At 35.6% G+C, this 24,606-nt stretch overlaps 3 protein-coding genes across 4 annotated transcripts in view; 1 reads left to right on the top strand and 2 right to left on the bottom strand.

The window, feature by feature from the left end:
• LOC106136223 (dynein axonemal assembly factor 10) overlaps nt 1-24,606 on the bottom strand; it is a 38,602-nt gene that overhangs the window by 1,480 nt on the left and 12,516 nt on the right. Inside the window, exons 3-5 of the mRNA XM_013336699.2 lie at nt 1,286-1,623; nt 617-744; nt 97-314 (exon numbers count right to left, since the gene is read on the bottom strand). Coding sequence (XP_013192153.1) covers nt 97-314; nt 617-744; nt 1,286-1,569 — 630 coding nt within the window. The 5' untranslated portion in view covers nt 1,570-1,623. The remainder of the gene's footprint in view (nt 1-96; nt 315-616; nt 745-1,285; nt 1,624-24,606) is intronic.
• Nucleotides 1,797-9,004, top strand: LOC106136209 (large ribosomal subunit protein mL40). Its single transcript, XM_013336680.2, has 5 exons — nt 1,797-1,948; nt 2,051-2,140; nt 2,250-2,420; nt 8,195-8,393; nt 8,830-9,004. Exons 1-5 carry the CDS (start codon nt 1,917-1,919, stop codon nt 8,944-8,946), a joined length of 609 nt encoding a protein of 202 aa, XP_013192134.1. The 5' UTR covers nt 1,797-1,916; the 3' UTR covers nt 8,947-9,004.
• LOC106142519 (uncharacterized) lies at nt 2,643-7,846 on the bottom strand. 2 transcript variants are annotated; one of them, XM_060949383.1, is made up of 3 exons: nt 7,545-7,846; nt 6,907-7,258; nt 2,643-6,085 (listed from the first exon to the last, which is right to left on the bottom strand). In XM_060949383.1, exons 2-3 carry the CDS (start codon nt 7,250-7,252, stop codon nt 3,978-3,980), a joined length of 2,454 nt encoding a protein of 817 aa, XP_060805366.1. In that variant the 5' UTR covers nt 7,253-7,258; nt 7,545-7,846; the 3' UTR covers nt 2,643-3,977. The 2 variants fall into 2 exon arrangements, with proteins under 2 accessions (XP_060805366.1, XP_060805365.1); XM_060949382.1 differs by having other exon boundaries at nt 6,907-7,846.

Raw genomic sequence — 24,606 nt, 5'->3', positions numbered from 1 at the left:
ACATCATACGAATCAAAAAAGGTTGGAATAGTATTATTACCGCCAAGGAAGATTCTATGGTTTTTAAAATAAATAACGCGACTAAAAAATTCATACCCCATTTTTCAAATTACATTCCCATCTGAGTGACATAGTGCGCAGGTCAAACATCTTCAGATCCCCATTATCATAGCCCGCCAGGACGATCCTCTCAGCGTCATTGAAGGAGTTCCCGAAGGCCACAGTCCAGCAGTCTCGTCGGGCTTCGCCCTGCTTCGGCTGCATGTTGGCTACTGGTTTACCTCGCTGACGAGGGTCCCAGACTTTGACTGTGCCTGAAAGAAAGTATTAAGTTATCATGTTTTTTTTTATTTTCTGTAATATAAAACAGCTTTATTTTAAAGGTAGGCTAGCAGAGAATATGAATTAAGTTTACCTTAATCTTAAAAAGAGTAAAATAAATCATTAAGCAAAGACTTAGACTTTGTCTTCAGAAGCCTCATGAAAAGAAGTGTATACAGTTTACAATTCCTTAATGAGGAATTTGTATGCCTTTGTGTGGGCTTCATTAGTGGAATTTTCAGAAAAAGTAGCCTTAGTTGCTCCTTACAGTTTAGTCTGTTTCTGTGATTCTTACCATCTCGACTGCCGGTCACAATCTCTGGAGCTCCACAGTTTGTTGTGTTCCCTCCCATGCCGTCTATTGAGTTTATAATGTCTGTGTGTTCTTTGGTAATGTAGATTTGGCAACTTTTTTCTAAGTCCCTGTTAAGATTGGTAAACTTAAATAATTTATAAAGAATTTTTCTGAATAATGTTAAAAATGTGGTTCCCTGCACCAATATAAAAAAGAATAGGATCCATCTCTTTTTCATAGATGTCGTAAAAGGCGACTAAGGGATAGGCTTATAAACTTGGGATTCTTCTTTTAGGCGACGGGCTAGCAACCTGACACTGTATGTCATATGTATGTATCTCAATTCTATCATTAACCAAACAGCTGAACGTGGCCTATGAGTCTTTCGAGACTGCTGGCTCTGTCTACTCCGCAAGGAATATAGACGTGATTATATGAATGAATGATTTATTTTTCAACTAGTAGTAACAAAGAGAAAGCAGTGCCCCCTAGGAATTATTGGCAGCTGGCTAGTGTTTTGTATAAAAAATATAGGTACTTAATTGGTACTTATAAATTTTTGATGACTTTTATATGGGTGTAAATTTAGTGTAACAAAAGAACCCAAGCTTTGTAATAATCAGTGATAAATAAACTAGGAATATATAATGATAGAGAAGTAAAACTAACCATATTTCTAAGGTACCCTTAAAATCGCCGGTTGCAAGCCGTCGTTCTACATCGCTGCTGGCACCGAAAGTTCCACATTTAAATGAATTAGGTCTTTCAATATCCTTTAATTTCTTAGCTTCTCCTGATGTAATTTCATATATTTCTATCATTCCACTTCCCTTGGGTAAGGAACCGATGACTACAAACTTTGCTGAACATGGAATCCATTTACAGTCAAACAAAGAATGGTTAAGGTTACTCTCTATATGGGTAATGATTTGCGGAGTATCTAGATCTTCCATTGCTGATGAAATTTAATTCTATATTATTTTCGTTAGTTCGATATTTTTTATAACCTAAAATGATAAACATTTTCGTTACTATAGTAACAGCTGACATTTTACTTTTTAATTACACCTTAGAATACAAATCTGACAAAGGCAAATACATGTACAAAGCTTGGAAGCAATTGATGAATTGTCAATCAATGCAGTAGTAATGTCAGATTGTCAGTAAATGACTTTGACGTTTTACAAAAAGACTACCTACCTACTGTTTTGTCTCGATTTTCCGAGTTAAAATTTCTTGTTTCTGTTTTATTGATTTACATAACTACAATTTAACTGGATACGTATTTATTACTGGAACCATGTTTGGTTCAGTGCTTAGACAATTTTCAAGGTTTGTCTATAGATTTTAACCTAGAGCCCAGACTTTGTAACCTCAAAAATTTTATGTTATTTAGGCTCTGTGTTATCAATCATATTATTTTTATTGTTTCAGAATTTCTTTAAATCAATTGCCGTTACAAGCTAGTGGTCGAAGTATATGTACTACCACTGCATTACAGTTCAAAATTACTGATTACCTATGGTAAGTTAACTCACTTCTAAGATCTGATCTTTGTTTATTTTAAAACCATTATAGACTATAATTTGCAATACACTTGATGTCTAATCTGCCATCCATGTATATATTTCAGTGCTGAACCTATGAAGAAGAAAAAGAAGATTGATCCTGCTATAGTGAGAGCTCGGGAGGAACGTCGCAGAAAAAAGCTTGAGAAACAAATCCGACGACTGCAGAAGAATGCCCGCCAGTTGAAACCTATTGATGAGATGGAGGTGCCACTGCACTTATTGGATCAAATTCAGTAATAATATTTTATTCTTCAGTCTCATATCTTTTTTTGAAATATTCAATCATTTTATTTGTATTGTTGGATTACAAAATAAGTTTAAATTACATTAACAATAAATATAGTTTAAAGGTTTTCCCACCTGGTCCCTTTATATCAAAATAACAAGTCAAAGTTTGTATGACTTTTCAAGTAAGGTCGATGAGGGCTAAACCGTCATATTTTTTTGCAAGTTCATTTTGACAGACCGTAACTTGTGTTCTTATCTAGATATTTCAGATTTGATTAACGTAATCGATTTAGAATTTTATTGACTATTTGGATTGTTCTATATTAATACTATAAATATGCCTCTTACTTAGTTAAATTACGTTTTAAAAAAATATGTCGATAGACGGTTTTCCCCGCTGACTTGGGGCTAAATCGTCCAGCATCAATTTCTGTCATTTATAAATGGTTATTTTAAAAATAAACCCATGCTTGACAGTCACATGCGAATGCCAAGCGAGTTTCTGCCTTACAGTTCTAGAAATAATAGTTAAATCGACTTTTACAAGCCAAATTATTTTTTTGGGGCTAATCCGTCATATTCCTACCATCAGAAGTAAACAACCTTTTTTAAGATTTTTTATATGAATAATTTCATTGCCATTTTACACAAGGCAATCAAAATAAAACAACTCTTGCAGAAATCAACACTTATATTATCTTTACATATATCTCAAACAATAAATGTTCAAATATTACGTACTTAGTATTCAGTAATCAGTCTTTCAGTTGTAATATTTGGTACGAAAAAAAAAACAGAATTAAATGATATATTTTTTAGTATTCTGCGTCGTTATAATCATATCATGGAAGAAAACGGTTTGATCACTTGATCATTGAACATATGATCAGTTCTTAATGTGACTTACACATTGAAATACAAAACTTTTTATTGCGATTATTCAGGTTTCAAAAAATTTTTTGCTTAAAATAAAGTATGAAACTGTATCAGAAGATGAATCACAGCTGTAAAGTTATTATATTATATATTTTTGCAACTATGATTGAAATTAAAGATAAACAAAACACAAATATAACTCTAAGAAATGTGAAAAAACTTCAGTCTCAAAAACATAGTAAAGTTATTGTATTTAAATTTCAAAAGTAGGACTTGTTCATAAAAATATCTGTAACTTATAAATTGGCCGTGACACTTATATTATGTTTACATATATCTCAAACAGTAAATGTTCAAATATTACGTACTTAGTATTCAGTAATCAGTCTTTCAGTTGTAATATTTGGTACGAAAAAAAAACAGAATTAAAGGATATACTTCTAACTTATATAATATAATCAGTGTAATGTATTTTTATGTACTATACTACTAAAAAGTCTGTCGACAGGTATTTTTAATACCATTAATACCTAAACTCAACAAATTGTAGACTACTTATAAATGATATCCGCAATAAACAGTTCACAGTTTTAAAACAAGTTAACAAATAACAATCAAAAATAAGGTTTTTACTTGAATTAAATGTTGTATAATATGTAACATTTTCGACTTGAAATATGACGTTACTAAAGAAAGTACACTGCGTCATCTAAATTACTTAGGAAGTATTCATTGTTGTTGTCCGCATCTTGAAATAATTCCACTTTTTTTACTATCGACAGAATTGTTACTTCATCACGATCATTTTTTTTAGGAAATTTGAAGAGAAGCTTTGGTTTTTTTACCGTTTTGAAAAACTTAATTGAATAGATTATGTTTGTTTTGTCACAAGCATCTATAGATTCTATTACTCCTACATAATAAATCCATTTCTTCCCATAGTAACGGACTAAAACATAGTCTTTCACTGTATAGTTTCCTGAAGAAATTTCACCCACCTTTACATTCTCATTTTTATCGGTTGGAGGTTCAATAGCATCGTGATCATTGTTAGTGTTTACAGTATGAGTTCTTTCTATTTCAGTATTTTCTTTTTCAGTGTTTTCTTCTTCACTTTTTCTGTTTTCGTTATCTGCCAATGAAAGTCCATCAATATCATTTAGATCATCATCTGATTCGAAATTCAATATATCGGAGTCGCTGTGACAACTCATAATTCCAGATACACTGGTCGTTGAACTGGTAGATTCTGTTTCATAACTCTTTGTAGGTTTATTTCTATAATATAGTTTGCTGTTCTCTTTGCCACTTTTCTTCTTACTATTGTCTTTACCCTTAATCATGAAAGATGCTGCATATTTATTTGTCCTTGTCTTTTTTTTGTGGATGCCTGATGGGCCAGGTTTTGTCGAAGAGTAATCAACTGCTCCAGCTTTTTTAAGCACGATGTTTGATGTAACTATTATTTTACGGGCATCAGGCGTTTGATTTTGTAAACAGGCAGGCAGATTTTGTTTCCCCGAAAATGGTTGCCTTTCAGCACTATTTTTTGATAGTTGAGTTAACAAGCACACATTGTTAGATATATGTTTTTTATTCTTTTCTAATTTAATGTTTTCTTTTATTTGCTTTTCTCTTTTCAATGTTAACACATCATCGTGAGTGATAACCTCTGCACCTGTTGCAACTCTACTTCGCTTTACTTTTGTTGAGGTGTCACTACGCTTAATTTTTTCCAGTAATAACTCTTCAAATGGGATGTTTGGCTTTTTTATCGCAGCTTGTTCCTTGGTATTGGTAGTGCTTATAGAATTACATTCCTGTACAATTTCAAGCCGCCTATTAGGAGTTTGTGTAATGTTTTTGTTCATCAATGTCAATACTATTGATATTAAGTTTTGTGGTTCATATTTTTTTGGTGCTAACGCAGAACTCTGTTCTTGAAATCGGGCCAATTTCATAGGATCTAACTTTGATTTATCAACTGCTGTAGGATTAAAAGGGTATATCCCGGCTTTACGAAAACCATTCATAAGTATTTGTGGCTCTATGCCGGCCCATACTTCTCCAATAATACGTGAAAACTCTTTTTTTGGCAATTGTACGCCTATATTTAATCTCTGCCACTTCACAAGAACTTTATCCCAACGATCTTTGAAGGACTTCATGACTGAAATGTCTAATGGTTGGAGTATATGGCTTGTATGGGGCGGAAGTTTTAAGATGGTAACATTTGCATCCCTTGCCGCTTCAATAATGTTCAAACCAACGTGGGTTGCGTGGCCATCATAAATTAACAATACGGGGCGCTCAACGCCTATACTCGGTAAAAAAGATTTTTTAAAAAAAGCTTCGAAAACGTCACTCTCCATCCATCCATTTTTGGTGGCAGCATAAGTGGTCCTAGGATATGCATTTGGCGAAGTCCATTCGTCCCAGACATATTTGCCTTTAAAGATGATTAAGGGTGGGATTTTGTCCCCTGCAGCGCTAGCTCCTAGTAAAACTGTGGTATTGTCTTTACCTGGTGTAGATATCGTCCTTGTAGCAGCATGACCTTTGACACCAACGATTTTCGATTTAAGGGGATCCTTGGAAAAGTTGGTTTCATCCACATTCCAAATAGCTCCTGGTTTATCTTGTAAACCTAAAGTTTTAATTGTTTTATTTAACAATTCGTAATACTCGCTCAACACGAAAGGATCAGCTGCTACTTTACGCGCGTATTCCACAGGCTGTGGTTTTTTAATTGACAGATTATTTCTTTCTCGAAAACCAGCTATCCAATCCTTTCCTGCAATGAACACAGAAACATAAATTTTTCACATTTGACATTATCATTTATTTAAATTAAATAAATATATAAGACAAAGCTTGTGTCATTATTCGCATACAAAATCCTTACCGATATTATAAATGCGAAAGTATGTTAGTCTATGTTTTTTACTCTTTCACGCAAAACTACAGAAAGGATTTAAATGAAAGTTATGATAATATAGCTTAAACATAAGAGTAACATATTAGCGATGGTATACTACTCAATATATATAATAAGACAGTAAAAATACCGTGTATGTACATTAAATAATTTTCCAAAAAACTGATGAAGGGTGATCAAAGAAGAGTAGCAGAGCAATAAAACAATTTTTGGAATGTTTGTATGTGTGTCTGGTAGGTCATAACTTCGAAACTACTCAACGGACTTAAACGCGGCTTTAACAGGTGAATTTCATATAATTAGGAGTATTGTCAAAACTTTCTTTCGTCGAATTCGGGTAAGGTAAAAATAAGTTATGCTCAATTGAAAATTAATTTCAAGCACCGTTTCAAAACTTTGAAATGGAGTGCGATGCCGTTCACATTAACGTATTTATCTTACCAATGATATAAATGCAAAACTTTGTGAATGGGTTTGTGTATATGTGTGTATACGTCTGTTCCATTGATATAGTATATCACCTCAAAACGGCTGAAGGATCGGGAATAAATTTGGAACAGATTAAATTATGGTCTGGAATAAGACAGGCTTTTTAAAGCGAAACAAATTTCGTGAGAAAAACTAGTATATAATAAAGATAAAACAAATATCTCAAAACAAAATTAAGAATAGTTTACCTGGCTTTCCATTTTTGAAACAAGTTTGTATATTGTTTTTGGTGACATATTCCGCCACCAAATCGGAAATTTCAGCCCTGGTCAGGCCAAAGCCATATTTTTCCATAATATGGAGACAACTTGCTATGTTATTCTCTATGTCCGGTGATAACGTAGGTCTTTTTCCAAGAGTATTAGAGAGCCTTTTTCTGTGGACGTGGTCCATTATTGTGGTCCTTGGAATGTTATAAATTTGAGCAGCTTTGTACCCAGTTAATGAGCCATTTCTAACAGCATGTACTGCTGCTTGTAAGTCTTCTTTCTTGTACGATCCCCTATCTGTTTTTCTTTTATAATTTCGCACCATATTGATCTGTAGAAAAAAACACTTGTTATGAAATAAGAAAAAAAAAGATATGATATCTGTATACATGAATAATACCGTAATACTGAATGTCTTGAAAAAAAATAATAATAGTAGATCAAAAATATTGACGACGTCTGATAAGGGGCAGAATCGCCATATAACGATTTTGCCCCGTTAATTTTGTACGATTTTTCCCACTATCCATTTTTTAGGTTATACATTTTTTCCTTTGAATAACTCAAAAACAAGTGAGTTTTAATTAAAAGCAACAGAGTATAACATAAGTACTTACCTTTAACAATGCGTTTTGACATCACCTAAACTCTTTAATAGTTAAATTCACTATTTAATCTAAATTTTTTCGTTACCATTTCACACTCGTGCATCGAGTTCTAGAAACGACTAAACTTTCAACAAAGATTACTCCAAAAGCGGACGGTATAACGCCATCTGTCGAACACAGTTCGAACAAATAAAACAGTGCTGATTTATTGACCGGGCTAGAATTAGCATAAATATGTTAGTTTGGCCGCGATCTTACTTAGCCGGTATTGACCCGCGGACGGTTTTGGCCGCACTCACCTTATCTCAAAGATTACAATAGACTTGTGCCTGGAGTTTTGTTTTTGCTGGAATTTCCAGAAACAAATATATTTCACCCCAAGGTCTATTCTATTTTTGTGTTTTCCAATTTTATTTTATTTATTACAATCATACATGAAATCACTTCTTAATCCCTTTTGGGGTAGATAGAGCTGACCATCTTGAAAAGACTGTAAAGCCACATTCAGCTATTGATGGCATTTTACAATCACAAAAATACTGAATATAAATCTTATCTTATTGTTATGATTTTATGGAAATGTGAGTCACAATATTAAAATTGCTTTTTTTTTTAAACAAGAATGGCATACTCTATGAATTATGTTGTGATTGTTTTAGAAAACGCAGTCGAGGTCCTCCCCAAATTTCCCAGGAGGTGCAAGAAGAACGTGCATTGTTGCAAAAGGAATGGACACGTTACAAACGGCAGGAGTATATGGCACATGTTGCTCAGATTGACAGGATTATGGCAGCTCAGAAACGAGCGCTAGATAGACTTTACGAAGAATCTGAAGATTTGTACAATGAGGCTATAATGGTATGTCTCAAATTAAGGTTTAATTTTAAAGGTCATGAACATCGCACATAGATAAAGGGCATTTATAGGTATAAAACAAGATAATGAGAGACTGTTGTCTGAACTAAACAAAGCTTTATTTGTACACCAGACTCCTTGATTCAAAATAAAAATGTTTTTTACTAAAAAAACTAAACTGAAATGTGGCGCCCTTTAATGATTAAAGGAATAATAAAAAGAATTGAGCCTTTATTTTGCATGAGTAAATTTCACTCAAGATTTCGTCTTTTGGGTATTAGCTATAAAATCAGTCAGTCAGTTGTAGAAAAAAAAAATATGTATCTTATGTTTAGCAGTAGAGATGACGTGCAAAAAGCATGACGCTAGTAGGTGCCCCAATATTTACAAAAAAATTAATGTAACTAAAAAATAAAATAAATTTTTTTCTTGTTACCAGCCTGACCTGCAGCTGATACCGTACTCTGTGACTGGTCCAGTCGCCACGCCACCCATCAAAGGATATGAATCGCCCGATGGAGATTACCTGGATGTGTCCAAGAAGTGGAATGATTAAGTAAATTATTTAATACATGTGTTTAGTGTAAATAAATGATGATTGTTAGTTTATTAAATTCATTTTGCTTTATTTAAATTTAACCTTTTTAACTTAAATATACAGGGTGACATTTAAAATAACTGCATCCTTTTAAACATAGACTATACCCATGCTTCTGAGCCGTTTGAGCCTATTTTTATTTAAATTAAACGTCATCATTTTCATATTTAAAATACCATCAAAAACTACGTCACACGCTTTATTAAAGACCAATACTACAAAAATAAATTAAAACTAAACATGTAAATAAATGTCTGAAAAATAAATTATTTTTCTAGTTTCAAGAACAAGTAAAGTACAGAGTTGTCGAGATCGCTCAGCTGAATGAATTGTGTCGTTGACCTCTGAATCTTACGTGTCGCTTTTCCGCCGGCCGGGGTGATATGACGTATTTAGGATCGTGGATTTTGATACTTTTATATTTTTTCGTACTTTCTGAAATATGAACCGATATTTTTCTTTTAACGTTTTTAAATATCCTTTAGATGAGTACACTTAACAGTTAAATTTATGCAGTTGAATTAAAAGTTACCCTGTATGTATGTAACCCGGGAGTGAGCACGGCTCCCTTCATTAACCACCACCACAAATTCATCTTTTAACATAAGTTTTGAATGGGATTAAAATACCCCCGGTGTAAAAAGTGTAGGTATGAATAAAAACACAACAACAAAATATCCCGATTGAATATTCAAATAGAAACGGGAGGGTAAGCCTTTTGTCAGTTTTAGCGCGCGATTACGCGTCAAGATTATTCAGCACGATGACGGCTGCATTTTATTTTTTATTTTACCGACGGTGTCTTAGGTATAGGGTGCAAACGATAATCATTTGGTATTAATAAAATAAAATTCAACGACATTGATCAATATATTTTTCTCCCTGCTTTTTGGATTAAATACTTAGGTACCTGTGTCATCAACACGTAAGAATTTAATGATTCATGATTTTCCCGGCTCTACAATAAGACCACTCAATCTCCAGGATGTCGTGAAATGCGAGTAAGAGATTATGCCCATTCATCTAGTGAAACTAGTGGGAGGTTTTACGTTGTCTGGTAGGTATCAATAACAGGAGTAGGTACCTACTTTATATAAAACTAAAGTCATTATAAAGCCAAGTAGATATAGACAAAATGTACATACATATGTGTATTCTCAACTGTGCATCACAGTTCAGTATCTGCTGATAGTACCTATGTAAGAAGATAGTATACTTAAAGTGCGCAAAGTATTTTTTTTTTATTTTTACAGTTACACCACAAAATCAATATTCATCAAATTTTGCATACAGTGTGGTTTAGTTACGGGAATGGACATTTCCGGTCGAAATGTTGTTACGAATAAAAATATGACCAGGTTATAGGTAAGTATTCAGATTTTTTAAAGTCAGGAATTTTGTTGTATTGTTTATAAACGCATCATTATGTTGTTTGACCTTTCGATTAATAGCTTCCTATAAACATACTCGTACAATGAAATAACACCGAGTGCATCTTTTTGCGCAGTACACTTGCAACAAGATCTTATTATGGTAGATTATTACCGGTAGTTGGCTCATTATAACGACTGCAGTCAGATCTTATTCTTCAATACAATCAGTAAACAGTTCCACGAATTGGTGCGCATTTCATGATGTTCTACTAGCGACCCGACCCGGCTTCGCACGTGTAGGTATAGATATAAACCTTCCTTATAAAACCCTTTTTTAACATTTTAAACAGGAACAAAATCTGTCCACAACTTTCCGAGATAAGACAGACACAACAGGGGGACTTTATTATATGTAGTGACTAGCTGACCCGGCAAACGCTGTTTTGCCAATTATTTTTATATATTATTACGGAACCCTATTTTTTTTCCAAAATAAAATATAGTCTATGTTACTCGTGGATAATGTAACTTTCGAATGGTGAAAGAATTTTTGAAATCGGTCCAGTAGTTTTTGAGCCTATTCATTACAACCAAACAAACAAAGTTTTCCTCTTTATAATATTAGTGTAGATGAAGTGATGTCCTTAGAAATATAACCCTTTGGTCACATTTTTTCTTCAAGAATTTTTTTCTTCTTCTAAAATTGGTTTCGGTGAAAGTAAAATATTTCACATACTTCACATGCTTTTATTCTCTCATAATTTAGTATTCACGTGTCTTGGTTTTGTAGCAACAAAATTTATTTGTCGAAGCAGGTCAGGTAAAGCATACCCTAAAGCGCCGAGCTTGCTTGCTTTGAGTATTGATTAAAAATAGTATGAAAGTGTGTTCATTGTTAGTTATGTTCCCTTTCTGTGGGCAAACGCTGTTATTGTGCTATCATCCATTGTGGGGATAACTCTAATCATAATAGAACACTAATTACGAAATTAGATTTAGGACGAATAAAAAATTAAAGCCGCACCCACCTATAAGATTATTTTCAGCTATTTGCGCCAAAAGTACTGTTTTATTGAATATATAATTAATCTTGGATTATTCATTACGCGATCGGCTAACAATCTGTCATCATCTGAATCTCAGTATCATCATAAACCCATTAGCTGAATTGAAAACTATTTCATTCTAAAAGCATTCAGTCAAATTCAAACCACTCACTGGCTCTTTGTGCAAATATCTAGGCCATTAAGACTATCGAATTCCATTTTACTAAGGTAAATACCTCTAAAATATTACTAGGTTATGTTATGTTTGTAATTTGAGCTCTAATGTTTTAAATGTTTGCTATATGGGTAATATAAAAGGTTGTATGTTCAAACCACGTTGTTTGTAATTTGAATTTGTCAAATACTTTTGTAGTTACCATAGAAATACTATAATATTTTCGATAGATTTTTTTATACACTGATATTCTAGTGAACACTAAACATTTCTGAAATAGGTACTGTATCAGCGCTTGCGCATACGCGTTGTGACGAGTAGTAGCGTTATCGTAGCTTGCGAGCTACGAGGAGGGAAGAGCTTCGTAGCCGTTCTACGGGGTGAGGTCAACGGACTCGATCAGCTTTTGAGGGTATCTCTTCATTGATTTTTAACTAAATTAATTCTACATTTTTGATGTGGAATACTTTATTGTGTAAAGTTACTTTACAATGTTATATAAACCGAATAAGGTTTTACCGAACAGGATTTTATCCTACTAGTTACTTAATTTAAATACGACCTGTTTTGACCGAATTGCACGGACCGTGGTCACAGGATAACTGGTGTACCTACCGGTGTTATGGATCTGTAGGCGCGGTGGAATCTATGTATGTTCGCGTTAATTTCCGTTCGCAATTATTAATAGTCTGTTTTTCTGTCTGTTACAATGTTACCAACTGCTAAACTGCTTGATCTATTTTGTAAGAATGTCATTTTAATCAAAGTCAACCTTATTTTTTACCGGAAATTTCACGTGCGAAGCGAAGCCTAAGCTAATACGTAATAAATGATTTTATTTTAGAGTCAATCACAATGACTGTCCAAGTGATTATAACCATGGTATTAATAAGGATAGGTTGCTAGCGTATCAGTTTATAACCTAAAAGATTTTTTTTTCTTGAATAGACTTTTACAAAAAGAGCAGCGGGTATATATTATCTATGTTTTTCATCGTTGGCAGCGAATAGCAACCAGTGCGGAAGCAATATTTTACTATCAATTTAATTTAAAATGAACCAGATAATAATTAAATTGCCCGAGCAAGCAAAGTGTCAAGTGAAAGCCGCAATGTTACATCGGAGTCAATTAATTTTACGTACTAAGTATTGTACCGTGAAATAAAATTAAAAATATAACCACATTTCTGGAACAGTCGACATAAAAACTTAAAAAACCAAGTGAGCAATTTAAATTTAAAAGGCAATTTTTCGACTTTAATATTTATGCCGTGTGGTTTTCGGCACTGTAGAAAATAAACATTCCAAATCATGCCCATGGATGTTGCAAAGGGTAGCTAAGGGATAAATTTAGGATTGTAGGCGATGGGCTAGCAATCTGACGCAGTGGTGATTACCATCAGTTGCGAAGTATAGAACTACATACATAACCCTTGTTTAATGACGCCCCTGTTAGGCGCAAAAAAATTGTATTACTGAAAAAAAGACCAGTCCATTACTATTTTAATTTGTGCAACATAATTGAAGTCTAGACATTATACAAATGATGACGTTTCAATCTACCACCTGTTCATGTTGAAAATATTTTTTTAAACGAAATAAAATTATGCCCCAGCCGCGTTCCGTCCGCAATTATCATGGTGGAAATGATTACGTGACGATCCTCGAAATGATGGCCTGATGAACGTCCTTTTAAAGCCCAATACACATTGAAAAAATTGCAAGAAACGAGAAAGCGTAGTTTCGGTGGCTGTAAGTTGCTCGACTAAGTGCATAAGCAATGCGAATGGACGTATTGGTTCAAATTCCACCTCGGTTATGTATAAATGACTTTTTTGGAAGTTACTTTGAATTACATTAGTTTAAATACTAACCGATGCTCTTACGGCGAGGGAAAACTTCGTGAGGAAACCTGCACATTCTGTGTAACCATGATCGATTCAATACGGGTTAGGCTTTCGTGCATTCCAGAATCAATGATGGGGATGCAACCGGGACTAAATCAAGGAGGAAGAAGTCTACGGATAGTTTTGGTGAGATTCTATCTGACTCTGTAAACCAAACCTAAATGATCAAGGCCAAAGACCAAAGTTAGTTGAAAATGCAGTCAGTAACACATTCAAATGATGTTGATGTGAGATATGAATCGGAGAAGTAAGGCAGTTAGAAGAAATAATTGGATAGTGGATGCTGCGGGTTGAGCGTATAGTGTGCGGTATCATTCAAACTCGAATGTTACAAAATCCACTACTTCGCGTTCGCATCGCCTCCAGTTTCTGTGTGTTGCGGCTTTTATTCTGACGATACATCATAATGACACGACTATACGACTCACTGAAACATCATCCATACAAATGTCAACCGCATGTTGCTACATTTAAAGTGAATATTCCCTTGAGGAAAAATAAGATTTATATCTTACTAGACTTGGACAGCAAAGAGTGACAACTTTGCGGCGATTTTAAAAGATACACGCTCCACCACAGGCGTTTCATGAAATTTTTATGCCGCAAACCTTTGAAGCGTTTCTCGGGCCTAAACGAGAACTGATGTGAATGTCCGTGGTTTACTGGGTCAAGTGGGGTCTATTGATGCCGAGGACGACATGATGCGAGTTCCAGTTTCGGCGACATGTCCTAAGGAACGCCTTGGGAGTGTCTTGTGACCTATTTGAGACATTGAAAACGGGGTTCTCTTTGGAAACTGGTTCAATCATAGTCTGTTATGTTTAATTCGATCCACAGTGTCGAATTTGTGTAAATACCAAAGGCCTACTTGGTAGTTACAATTTCCTGACGATTCTGTTTTGTCATTCTAAAATATAATAAAGTATTACTTTATCATCGAAAACTTTAGAATGTTGAATATCTTTAGATGATAGGTAAATTCGAACCGGCATCAAACAGTTATTACAGAAACACTCAGAAACCAGGCGACTGTGAAGTCATTCACCGATATCCGAAAATTTTCGTTCAGGATTTCTATTTTATTATTCGCTCCGTTCGATTTTTCGGTAGATTTTCCCGACGAGTCCCTTTGGCGTGGAATCGGAGACGTGTGGGGAATGTTATCGCGACGGCCTTCAAGGCGATTCTCTCAATTTCTGCCCACTTTCAACTCTACCATGTGAATAACTAAATCACATTTTATTGAGGCCATCGCTGCCAAACGTACCTATTTAGTTCTTTTTACTGACTTGGAAAATGAAGTCTTTTTAAGGTTGAAAAGAAATCTGTTTTAGGGACTTGTCCATGAGAATCTGTTTGTTTGTTTGTTAATATATTATAAAATATTTATTGTAAATACGAAAGAATACAAAAAAAAGTTAATTTGTAGGACAAAATATACAAAGGCGGACTTATCCCATTTAGGGATCTCTTCCAGTTAACCATTGAGAAATCATACTACATCTAATAAGTGGGTATATTGGATTAAGCTCTTTTAGAAGAGCAAAACCGACAGCCTGTTGTAATTTTCATATTTTTTTTATGTATTTCTTTTTTTTTATTAGAATTATTTACAGACCAGTTGTCTTAACAAGCTAGCAAAATGTCAAGAATAAATACAATGTTCACATAAAAAAGATATAATACATACATACATACATACATATTGTCACGTCTATATCCCTTGCGGGGTAGACAGAGCCAACAGTCTTGAAAAGACTGAATGGCCACGTTCAGCTATTTGGCTTTATGATAGAATTGAGATTCAAATAGTGACAGGTTGCTAGCCCATCGCCTAAAAAAAGAATCCCAATTTTGTAAGCCTATCCCTTAGTCGCCTTTTACGACATCCATGGGAAAGAGATGGAGTGGTCCTATTCTTTTTTCATTGGTGCCGGGAACCACACGGCAAAAGATATAATGCAGGATAGAGTAAGAAGAAAAGGCGTAAATAATAACAATGGAAAGTTAGAGATGAAAGGTGAATACCTACCACGATTTCTAAGAACACTAAATTCATAGAAATTTGCTTCAGTAGATGTAAAAATATCTTTATATACTAGGAATTCAGTTCAGAGCTAACATTCGCTATTTGACAAAAACTCTTTTCTTCGAATAAATTCTACGTAGCTGTTATTCGTTTTCCACTGTCTTATTTTTACTTTCCGCCCCTTTACGTCATAAGCCATCTGAAAAGGGTAAATTTTTGTTACATAAAGAAGGCTTTGACACTTTCTTTTTACATATTAATATGGTATTCTAAACAGATGAATAATTTTTGTTTCATGGCGTGAACTTTATTAGTTCCGACACAACTGATTTACTTGTTATCGAAAATTGTGGTTGATGTTTTTTTGAGATGAAACGGAAATAATTTATTGATTCAAATTCAAAATTTTTATTCGTCATTATTTGACATTTAAAATTCACGTAATAATAATCATATCTTCTGGTTTCATACATACATATAATCACGTCTATATCCCTTGCGGAGTAGACAGAGCCAATAGTCTTGAAAATACTGATAGTTCACGTTCAGTTGTTTGGCTTACTGCATATAAAGTGGCCTGGCATATAAAGTGGCAGGTTGCTAGCCCGTCGCCTAAAAGAAGAATCCCTAGTTTATAAGCTTATTCCTTAGTCGTCTTTTGGTTTCACAATATTCAATTTTTTTTATAGTATCAATTAGAATATCACAATTGATCCAAACCAGGCAGAGATATTTATGCATTATGGCACCAACACGGGCTCTGCCTGCAATCGTTTTGGATCGCACTGGTTAGTCATGGGATATAATCCTAAAGTTCCTCCATGTTGATAAAAGAATCCACAGTTTTTTTGGTTTGTCCCTTAGTTGTCATAACAGTCATTGGCCAATTCTGCATATCCCAATCCCAATGTGCGAACAAAAAATTGAGGCTGGCGATAACGATGAATAGAGAGAATAATATGACTAACTAGTATATAATTTGCAACTTTATTTCTTAAAAAAACGACGTGGCAGTAACAGAAAATGCATTTCCATTTTTTTGCCCAGATAAAAGGAAATAATTGTACCAGCTCTCGACACTATTAAAGAAATATTTACTATCGATAGTAATAATGTATTGCATCCATTTTATTCAGCATCGGGAAACAAGTCGTTACCTTGGAAATAAATTGAGGCAGAATTATTTTTATAAGTTGCACGTTGCAAGTCTAGAAAGTTTATCTAATAAGAACAGTTTTTTCTAAATTGTGGTAATGTTTCTTTTAGTTACAACGTTCAATATTTTTGTGACTTTAAACTCCGGTAAGAGTTAAACATTGTGATGCATTTATGCATAAATGTAATGTATGTATGTACATAATTAAATAAACTCAATTCGTTATCGAGTCAATAGATAAAATTATGTTTATCTTGAACGATAATATAATTTTTTTATGCCTAATTCATTTTACCAACTGCAATTTACTAATTCTATTCCATATCTCTACCCTATCAATATAAGACGCTTTTATATTTAAGATATAAAGTTGTTTGTCTTCTTATAAAAGAAAAAAAATGCATGTCAGTGTCGGAGGGTTAAAATAATTTAAAGCAATTTGTACTGCACCCTCTCTGTTTTTGATTTTCTTTCGCTCCCAAAGAAAAGAACAACAATAGGCCCCTTCTAGTTCTTGCATAATATATTTTTTAAATCTTTTATACAAAATTGTAAAGCTGTACGTACCTCGCGTGTCAAATACGATTTATATAACAAGATGATGCTATGGTTTAATTTAACTGCCATGAATCTTAAAATTTCCCCTTTACAAAGTAATCGAAATTTGTGAAGGATTGGTTAGAAAGTACTTTTTATTTTGTAGACGGCAATTTATTACATGAGTTGATATGTACCTACCTTTATGCTTATGATTTTTGAGTTAAAGTTACATAGAGATATTAATGATTTGTTGAACTAATTGTATATATTTATTTTAATGTCAGGGATATAAGTGCATTGTGTTGTCTGGCAATTTAGAATGGGACCATTCCATATCTTACCCGTGGATGTCATAAAAACCGACTCAGGGAGAGCTTATTAATCTTGAGATTATTAGTTTAGGCGATAGGCTAACAACCTGTCACTTTACGAATCTCAATACCATCATTAAGCCATGCAGCTGAACGTGGCATTTTTCTTTTCGAGACTGTTGGCATTGTCTACTCCGTCAGAGATAAAGACGTGATTATATGTATGTATATGTATCAGGGATAATGCTGATTCGTAATGTAATTTCCACCTCTTCTTCATACATGTGCTTTGGAAGCGGTTGTAGATGTACGAGTAATTAGACTTAAGTAATGTTGACGTCAATAAATTGATACCCTGTATTTAATTTGAAAATAAATCTATTCAACCCTAAGTATTATCTGTCTAAGGTTAATCTTAAAGTAATAAAAAGAGAAAAAATCAAAAATGCACAATTATTGAATACAGCTGCGTGTTTGATACCAGCCAACCCTTTCGTTTGTTTTATACCTTACCGACCACCTAAATTCTTGTTAGTCAAAACGTGGCTCCAAAAGATTTCTCTTTTTTCATTCATTTGTCAGTAACAAGAAAAGTTTACGTTTTTATTCAGTTACGTACACAATTCCACAACCAACCCATTAGTGTCTACGGTCGGACGGGCGCGAAGAAGTCGAGGTGAATTCTCCTTGCGACCAAAAATTCTGGTATATATCTATAAAAACTAGTATTTCGGAAGTATTCCTGAAAAATCCGAAATTGTCACATTGTCACTGAAGTTGTCTAAGTCTAAGGTGTCTCATATTGCCTCTTGCCAACAACAAATACTATAAATAATCCTCTTACAATAAAGTACTAGTATTTTTCTTGATCAATATTAATGTCTGTAAAAGGTATACGTTTAAAATTTTCATGGAATATTAAGTTGTATATTACCTTTCAAAATAAATGATTAAATTAAAATAAAGTATTTATTAAAGGGAGAGAGCGGGGAGCTCCCTTACAACACAAGTTATTTTAAGCAATTTTCGGTTAATTTTTATATATTATAAAATATTTAAAAATTATTATAGTTAATATAAAAATAAATATTTAAGTAATCATACAACAAACGTGGTGTTTGTACGGAACCCTTTGTACGTGCATCCGTATTGCACTTGGACAGAGATTTTAATGTTATATAATTACCACTGTTAGTTTCAGTTAAACATTAATACCCTGTATCCACGAAGCAGAGCTGAATAAAACAAAATGTAACACAATTGTAACCTGTTTTCACAAATAAAAATATACATATTTATTTATTGATTTTAATGACATCTTTGAAAATATAAATATGGCGGTCATTTTTCCTATTCTCCTATGTAATTGTAATACTCAAATGGAAGGTACAAAGGGAAGAAACTGTAGTCTCGAGTAAAATTTTATCTGAAGCTATTAAAGAAAGGGTTCAGGTAAGTTGGTAAGACATTGGTTCACGTCGTCGCGTCGCCAGGACAAGACGTGATCGGTTTTCTCAAGTGTTCACAGGATTAAGCGCGAATATGGTTAAATTGGAAATTTTGCTTCTTTTAACTTTTTTAATTAACGAATTTTGGTTAGATACTGTGTGTTAGCGACGGCCACGCTGCTAACCTTTTTGGTTCGGCGCCATAGTTTTATGTTTTTATGAGAAAAGAAAAATAAATGACATTGATCCAGCCTCTACCAGTGCCTCTGTCGGTTACATTTTGTGGTCCTTGAGCCGAATTTGGAAAAGGCTGGTAAAATGTTTCGCACTCCCCCTACATCGCGCAAACGAAAACCACGCGGTGCCAAGGAAGAGTTGCGCCAGGATTATGGTGAGGTTCCTCCTTTAGTTAAATCTGAAAAAATTGAATCGGATGACCAGCATGATGCCAAATCCGCAGCAACCGGTAAAACGAAAGGGACGTCGTCATCCCTTTCACGGCGGAGAGCGTTGGAGCTGGAGGCGGCGCAAGCTAAAGCCACTCTAGAGATGGAGGCTGTACGTGAGGCTACACGTGCACGAGCTGAAACTGCGCGTGCAAAAGCTGAAGCTGCAGCTAAAATAAAAGCTATTCAGTCTGATTTAATTGATAAGAAATTGGCCGCTGAAATTGAATCTCTTGATAGGCAAAGACGGTCAAAATCTTCGTGCTCCGTCACTTCAAAATCGATGTCTCTTGACAGCAGAGTGCATGCCTGGCTCGATCAGAGTATAGAATCTCATCATGACGCGTCGCTCGAGCCGCTAGATGAAACGCATTCAACTATTTCCCATGAAAACTGTAAAGAGCACCGAAAGAATGACATCCAAAAGTTGACTGAAGCGCTACGAGATACAATTGTTGCCTCGACATCAAAAAATAGTAACGATAAGCTTCTTACAAGGTTGGCGACATCCAAAGATCTACCTTATTTTCATGGTGATTCGCTCGAATGGCTGCAATTTAAACAGGCGTTTTATGAATCGACAAAGCTATGCAAGTATACAGACACTGAGAATGTATGGCGTTTACGAAAATGTCTTCGAGGGGAAGCTAAAGATACGGTTTCATCTTTACTAATCGGAGTTACGTCACCTGATGTTATAATTGAGACTCTTGAGCTCCGATATGGGAGGCCTGAAACAATAGTAAATAGACTTATAACCCAATTGAAAAAGCTTCCGTCCTTACCTATGTCATATCACCACGACATTGTCAATTTTGCCATCAAAGTCAAAAACTACGTGACTGCCGCTAAAGCTATTAAACAAAACGATTATTTAAGAAGCCCTGAACTTGCAAGTATTATAATTTCCAAATTTCCAAATATTCTTGTCTGCAAATGGACTGATTACATATTCGAACAACAAGACAATGACTTACCTAAACTAGAAAAACTATCTGAATTTTTGTATGAAGAAGCAAATAAGACTGCGTTGGCCGGGGTAAGTCATATTCAATTTCAGACGTCGGAGAAACGTAAACCCGATGAGCGAAAATCTACTCACGCAGTACTTCTGTCGGCTGTAAGCAGTGAAGCAGGAGAAACACCTAAGTGCAGATTTTGTCGTGTGAGTCGTCATTCTTTACCTAATTGCCCACGATATAAACGAGCTTTACGTAAAGATCGTTGGAGATTTGCTCGAACGCAACGCTTATGTTTCAAATGTCTTGCTTTTCGTCACCGTGAACCAGAAATGTGCCAAGGCGACAACTGTGACGTCAATGAGTGTGGTCAGCCACACCACCGCCTCCTGCACTGGATCGCACCTAAAGACAAGTTATCTGAAGAAAAAGCAACAGATGAGCCAAAGAGCAGCAGTGAAAAAAGCGAGACAGTCACCCAGACAAATGTAGACCAATGTTCAGTATTACTACAGATTGTACCATTGACAATATTTGGTCCCAAGGGGAGTATGCACGTGCACGGTCTTATTGATGGTGGTTCTACAGCGACTCTCCTGGCAGCAGATATTGCAGACCGCTTAGGCTTGCATGGAGAAAAACGCATGATGCGAGCACGAGGTGCTTGGGATACTGAATTAGTATGTGAGATGGAGTTGATTGACTTTACAATATCCAACAGCAGCGGAGACAAGTACAAGTTAAATGCTAGGAAATTGAAAGAGTTAAATTTACCTTCTCAACATTTATCTAACTTTGATTTCAGCAACTATAAAGTTCCTGAAGATTTTGATGTTTGTAACTGCGGTGTGCAGCCGAAATTATTGATTGGTCAGAATCACCACGACCTTATCGCGCCTGAGAAATGTATCCGAGGTAAGCAGCGTGCGCCGTTTCTGACCAAAACTGCCCTAGGGTGGTGCGTCCATGGGAATAACTCGGTAAGTAAGTCCAACGCGTCTGACCGTTTCGCCACGCCCGCTCTAAACCTTAGTGTTGACTGTCCTAGACAGGGGGGAAACATAGTGCCTATTTGTCATTTGTTTTCTATAGAAGATATTAAATCTCTCTCTATACAGTCTTCTGATAAGAACGTAGACGTAGATTACGACGCAAAATTATATAATGAAGTTCGTCAATCGTTTGCTTTAGAATCAATAGGTATCTGCACTAAGCCTAGACAGAGCCCTGAGGATTTAAGGGCTGTTAATATATTAGACAAGACGTCGCAAATGTTTGATGATCAGTGGTATGTCGGCTTACCATGGAAATACGACGATGTGGTTTTGCCCGAGTCTTATCCTCAGGTTTTAAGTAGGTTGAAAATGGTAGAAAGAAAGATGCAAAAGAATGAAGCCTATGCATCCAGGTATCGAGAGCGAGTACAACATTTATTCATCAACGATTTTGCTAGAGAGGTGCGCGAAGATAACGTAGGTTTCGAACGCGTATGGTACTTGCCTCACTTCGGTGTTGATAACCCTAATAAGGCTAAGTTGCGGCTCGTATTTGACGCAGCTGCGAAAAGTAAAGGGGTGTGTATAAATGATTTTCTTTTGCAGGGACCTGACTTGTTGCAATCTCTCTTGGGAATTATGTTACGTTTTCGCGAAAATCCTGTTGGTGTCATAGGTGACATAAAAGATATGTTTTTACGTATTAAAATACGTAAAGAAGATATGAATGCATTTCGATTTTTGTGGAGAGAAAATACGTCAGAGCCAGTCAAGAAATATGTGATGACTTCCCTTATATTCGGTGCCAACTGTTCTCCTTTTGTTGCGCAATATGTTAATCAGTTTAAGAACACAGAACGGTTTGAGAAAGAATTTCCTGACGCTGTTCAGGCCATTAGGAAGAACCAATATATGGACGATTACATTGACAGTTTGCCTGATGTTTCTTCCGCTGTTAAAATGGTAAATGATATTTTGCACATAAACCAACAAGGAGGCTTTCTTATGCGAAATTGGCTTAGTAATAGCGTCGATGTTCTAAGAGGTACGCCAAAGGAAACCCTCAACGAGAAAGCCGTGAAATTCAACATTGAAGGACAGTCTGAACGAACACTTGGTCTTCTTTGGTATCCTGCTACTGATACGCTAGGTTTTGATTTATCATTCAAACGCATCCCGCACGAAGTTTTTGAGAAGGAAAGAAAGCCTACTAAACGTGAATTATTACGAATTATCATGTCAATTTATGATGTTCACGGATTTCTTGGCCCATTTATCATTCAAGGTAAAATTATTATGCAAGAAACATGGAAAAGTGACATAAAATGGGATGAGCCTGTTTCAGATGAAATGTTTACTTCTTTTCGTAATTGGTTAGAGCAACTGCAGACTTTGAATCGCATTTCTATACCACGATGGTACTTTAGAGTTAGTCCTTATAGCGCTGCATCGGGGGCCCAGACCCGCGCTGACACAGCAGCCCTATACACATTGCAACTTCATTTGTTTTGTGATGCATCGCCATCCGCGTATGCTGCAGTCGCCTACTGGCGTAAAGAAAATAGTGATGGCTCAGTGCAAGTCTCCTTTGTTGCCAGTAAAAGCCGTTTAGCGCCGATTAAGGGAGTCACAATCCCGAGGCTTGAATTACAAGGCGCATTATTAGGTTGCCGACTAGCAGACACAATCAAATCAGAGCATCGTTTTAAAGTTGATAAAACATTTTATTGGACTGATTCAACAACAGTCTTTGTTTTCAACAGTTGGATTAGAAATGAAAATAAAAAGTATAAGCCATTTATTGCAAACAGGTTAGGCGAGATATGTAATACATCCACTATTTCCGAATGGAACTACGTTCCTTCAGGATGTAACCCAGCTGACCTTGCCTCTAAGAAGCACGATCACATCTTGGAAAATGATTCTCTATGGTTTACCGGTCCTCTTTTCTTGACCTTTGAATAAAGATGTCATTAGTGATGAAATTCTGGAAAAAATACAAGTTGTGTCAAGTAAAGTTAATGAGACGACTAGCTCTCCTGTTCCTGATCCGCAACGGTTTTCATGTTGGTTGCGGCTGCAACGTAGTGCTGCTTCTGTTTTATTATTCATAGAAAAGTGTAGAAAGAAAAAAGTTGAAATTGACAGCGAAGTACTAAACAAAGCAGAAGGATTATTATTACGAAATGCCCAAATGCAATCGTTTAGTGACGAAATACATTGCTTACAAGAAAATAAGCCCTTGAAACGGGATAGTCGACTGCGAGATCTCACTCCGTACTTGGACAGCGATGGTCTTCTACGCGTTGGTGGGCGCATTGGCGCTGTTAAAGAAGTACAAGCAAATGCTAAAAATCCTATTATTTTAGACGGACGAAATCACTTGTCACGATTGATAGTAAAAAACTATCATGTCCAAGCGCAGCATTCTTATAATGAATTGGTAGTGAACGAGCTTCGACAAAAATATTGGGTATTAAATTTGAGACCAACTGTGCGTACTGTGGCCTCACAATGTCTGGTTTGCAGAATACGAATGGCGAAGCCTGTGCCTCCGAGACTCGGTGATCTACCTGAGGAGCGACTGACGCATCACAAACGCCCCTTCACAGTTTGTGGGGTAGATCTATTTGGCCCAATAGAGGTAACGGTTGGTCGTCAGAGACCGAAACGATATGGCGTTCTTTTTACGTGTCTTACAGTTCGTGCCGTGCATATTGAAATTGTTGATTCTCTGACAACTGACTCACTTATTATGGCTTTAAGACGCATGGCTGCTAGACGTGGTTGGCCCCAAACCATTCTATCCGACAACGGAACAAATTTGAGAGGAGCGGATGCTGAGCTGCGACGAAGTTTTCAAGAAATTGACAGGACTGAACTTGCATTGGAAGCTCTCAACAGAAATGTGAATTGGCGTTTTATTCCTCCGGCAAGTCCGCATATGGGTGGCGCCTGGGAGCGTCTTATTCGCAGTGTTAAAACGTCATTAAAAGTTGTGCTCAAAGAGAGAGCGCCACGAGTTGAAGTTCTTTCAACTTTTCTCACTGAAATAGAAAACATTATTAACAGCAGACCTTTAACACACGTGTCAGTAGACCCTAAAAGCAAAGAGGCTCTTACGCCTAATCATTTTTTACTAGGAAGCTCCTCCAATCTACCTTCGCCCGGAGTATTTAGTGATGGAGATCTGTGCCTTGGGAAGCAGTGGCGCATGGCGCAACGGCTTACGGA

The sequence above is a fragment of the Amyelois transitella genome, chromosome 18, assembly GCF_032362555.1.
Source record: "Amyelois transitella isolate CPQ chromosome 18, ilAmyTran1.1, whole genome shotgun sequence".
Taxonomy (NCBI): Eukaryota; Metazoa; Arthropoda; class Insecta; order Lepidoptera; family Pyralidae; genus Amyelois; species Amyelois transitella.
The sequence above is the reverse complement of the archived record's forward strand: the minus strand, read 5'-3'. Positions and strand labels throughout refer to the sequence as shown.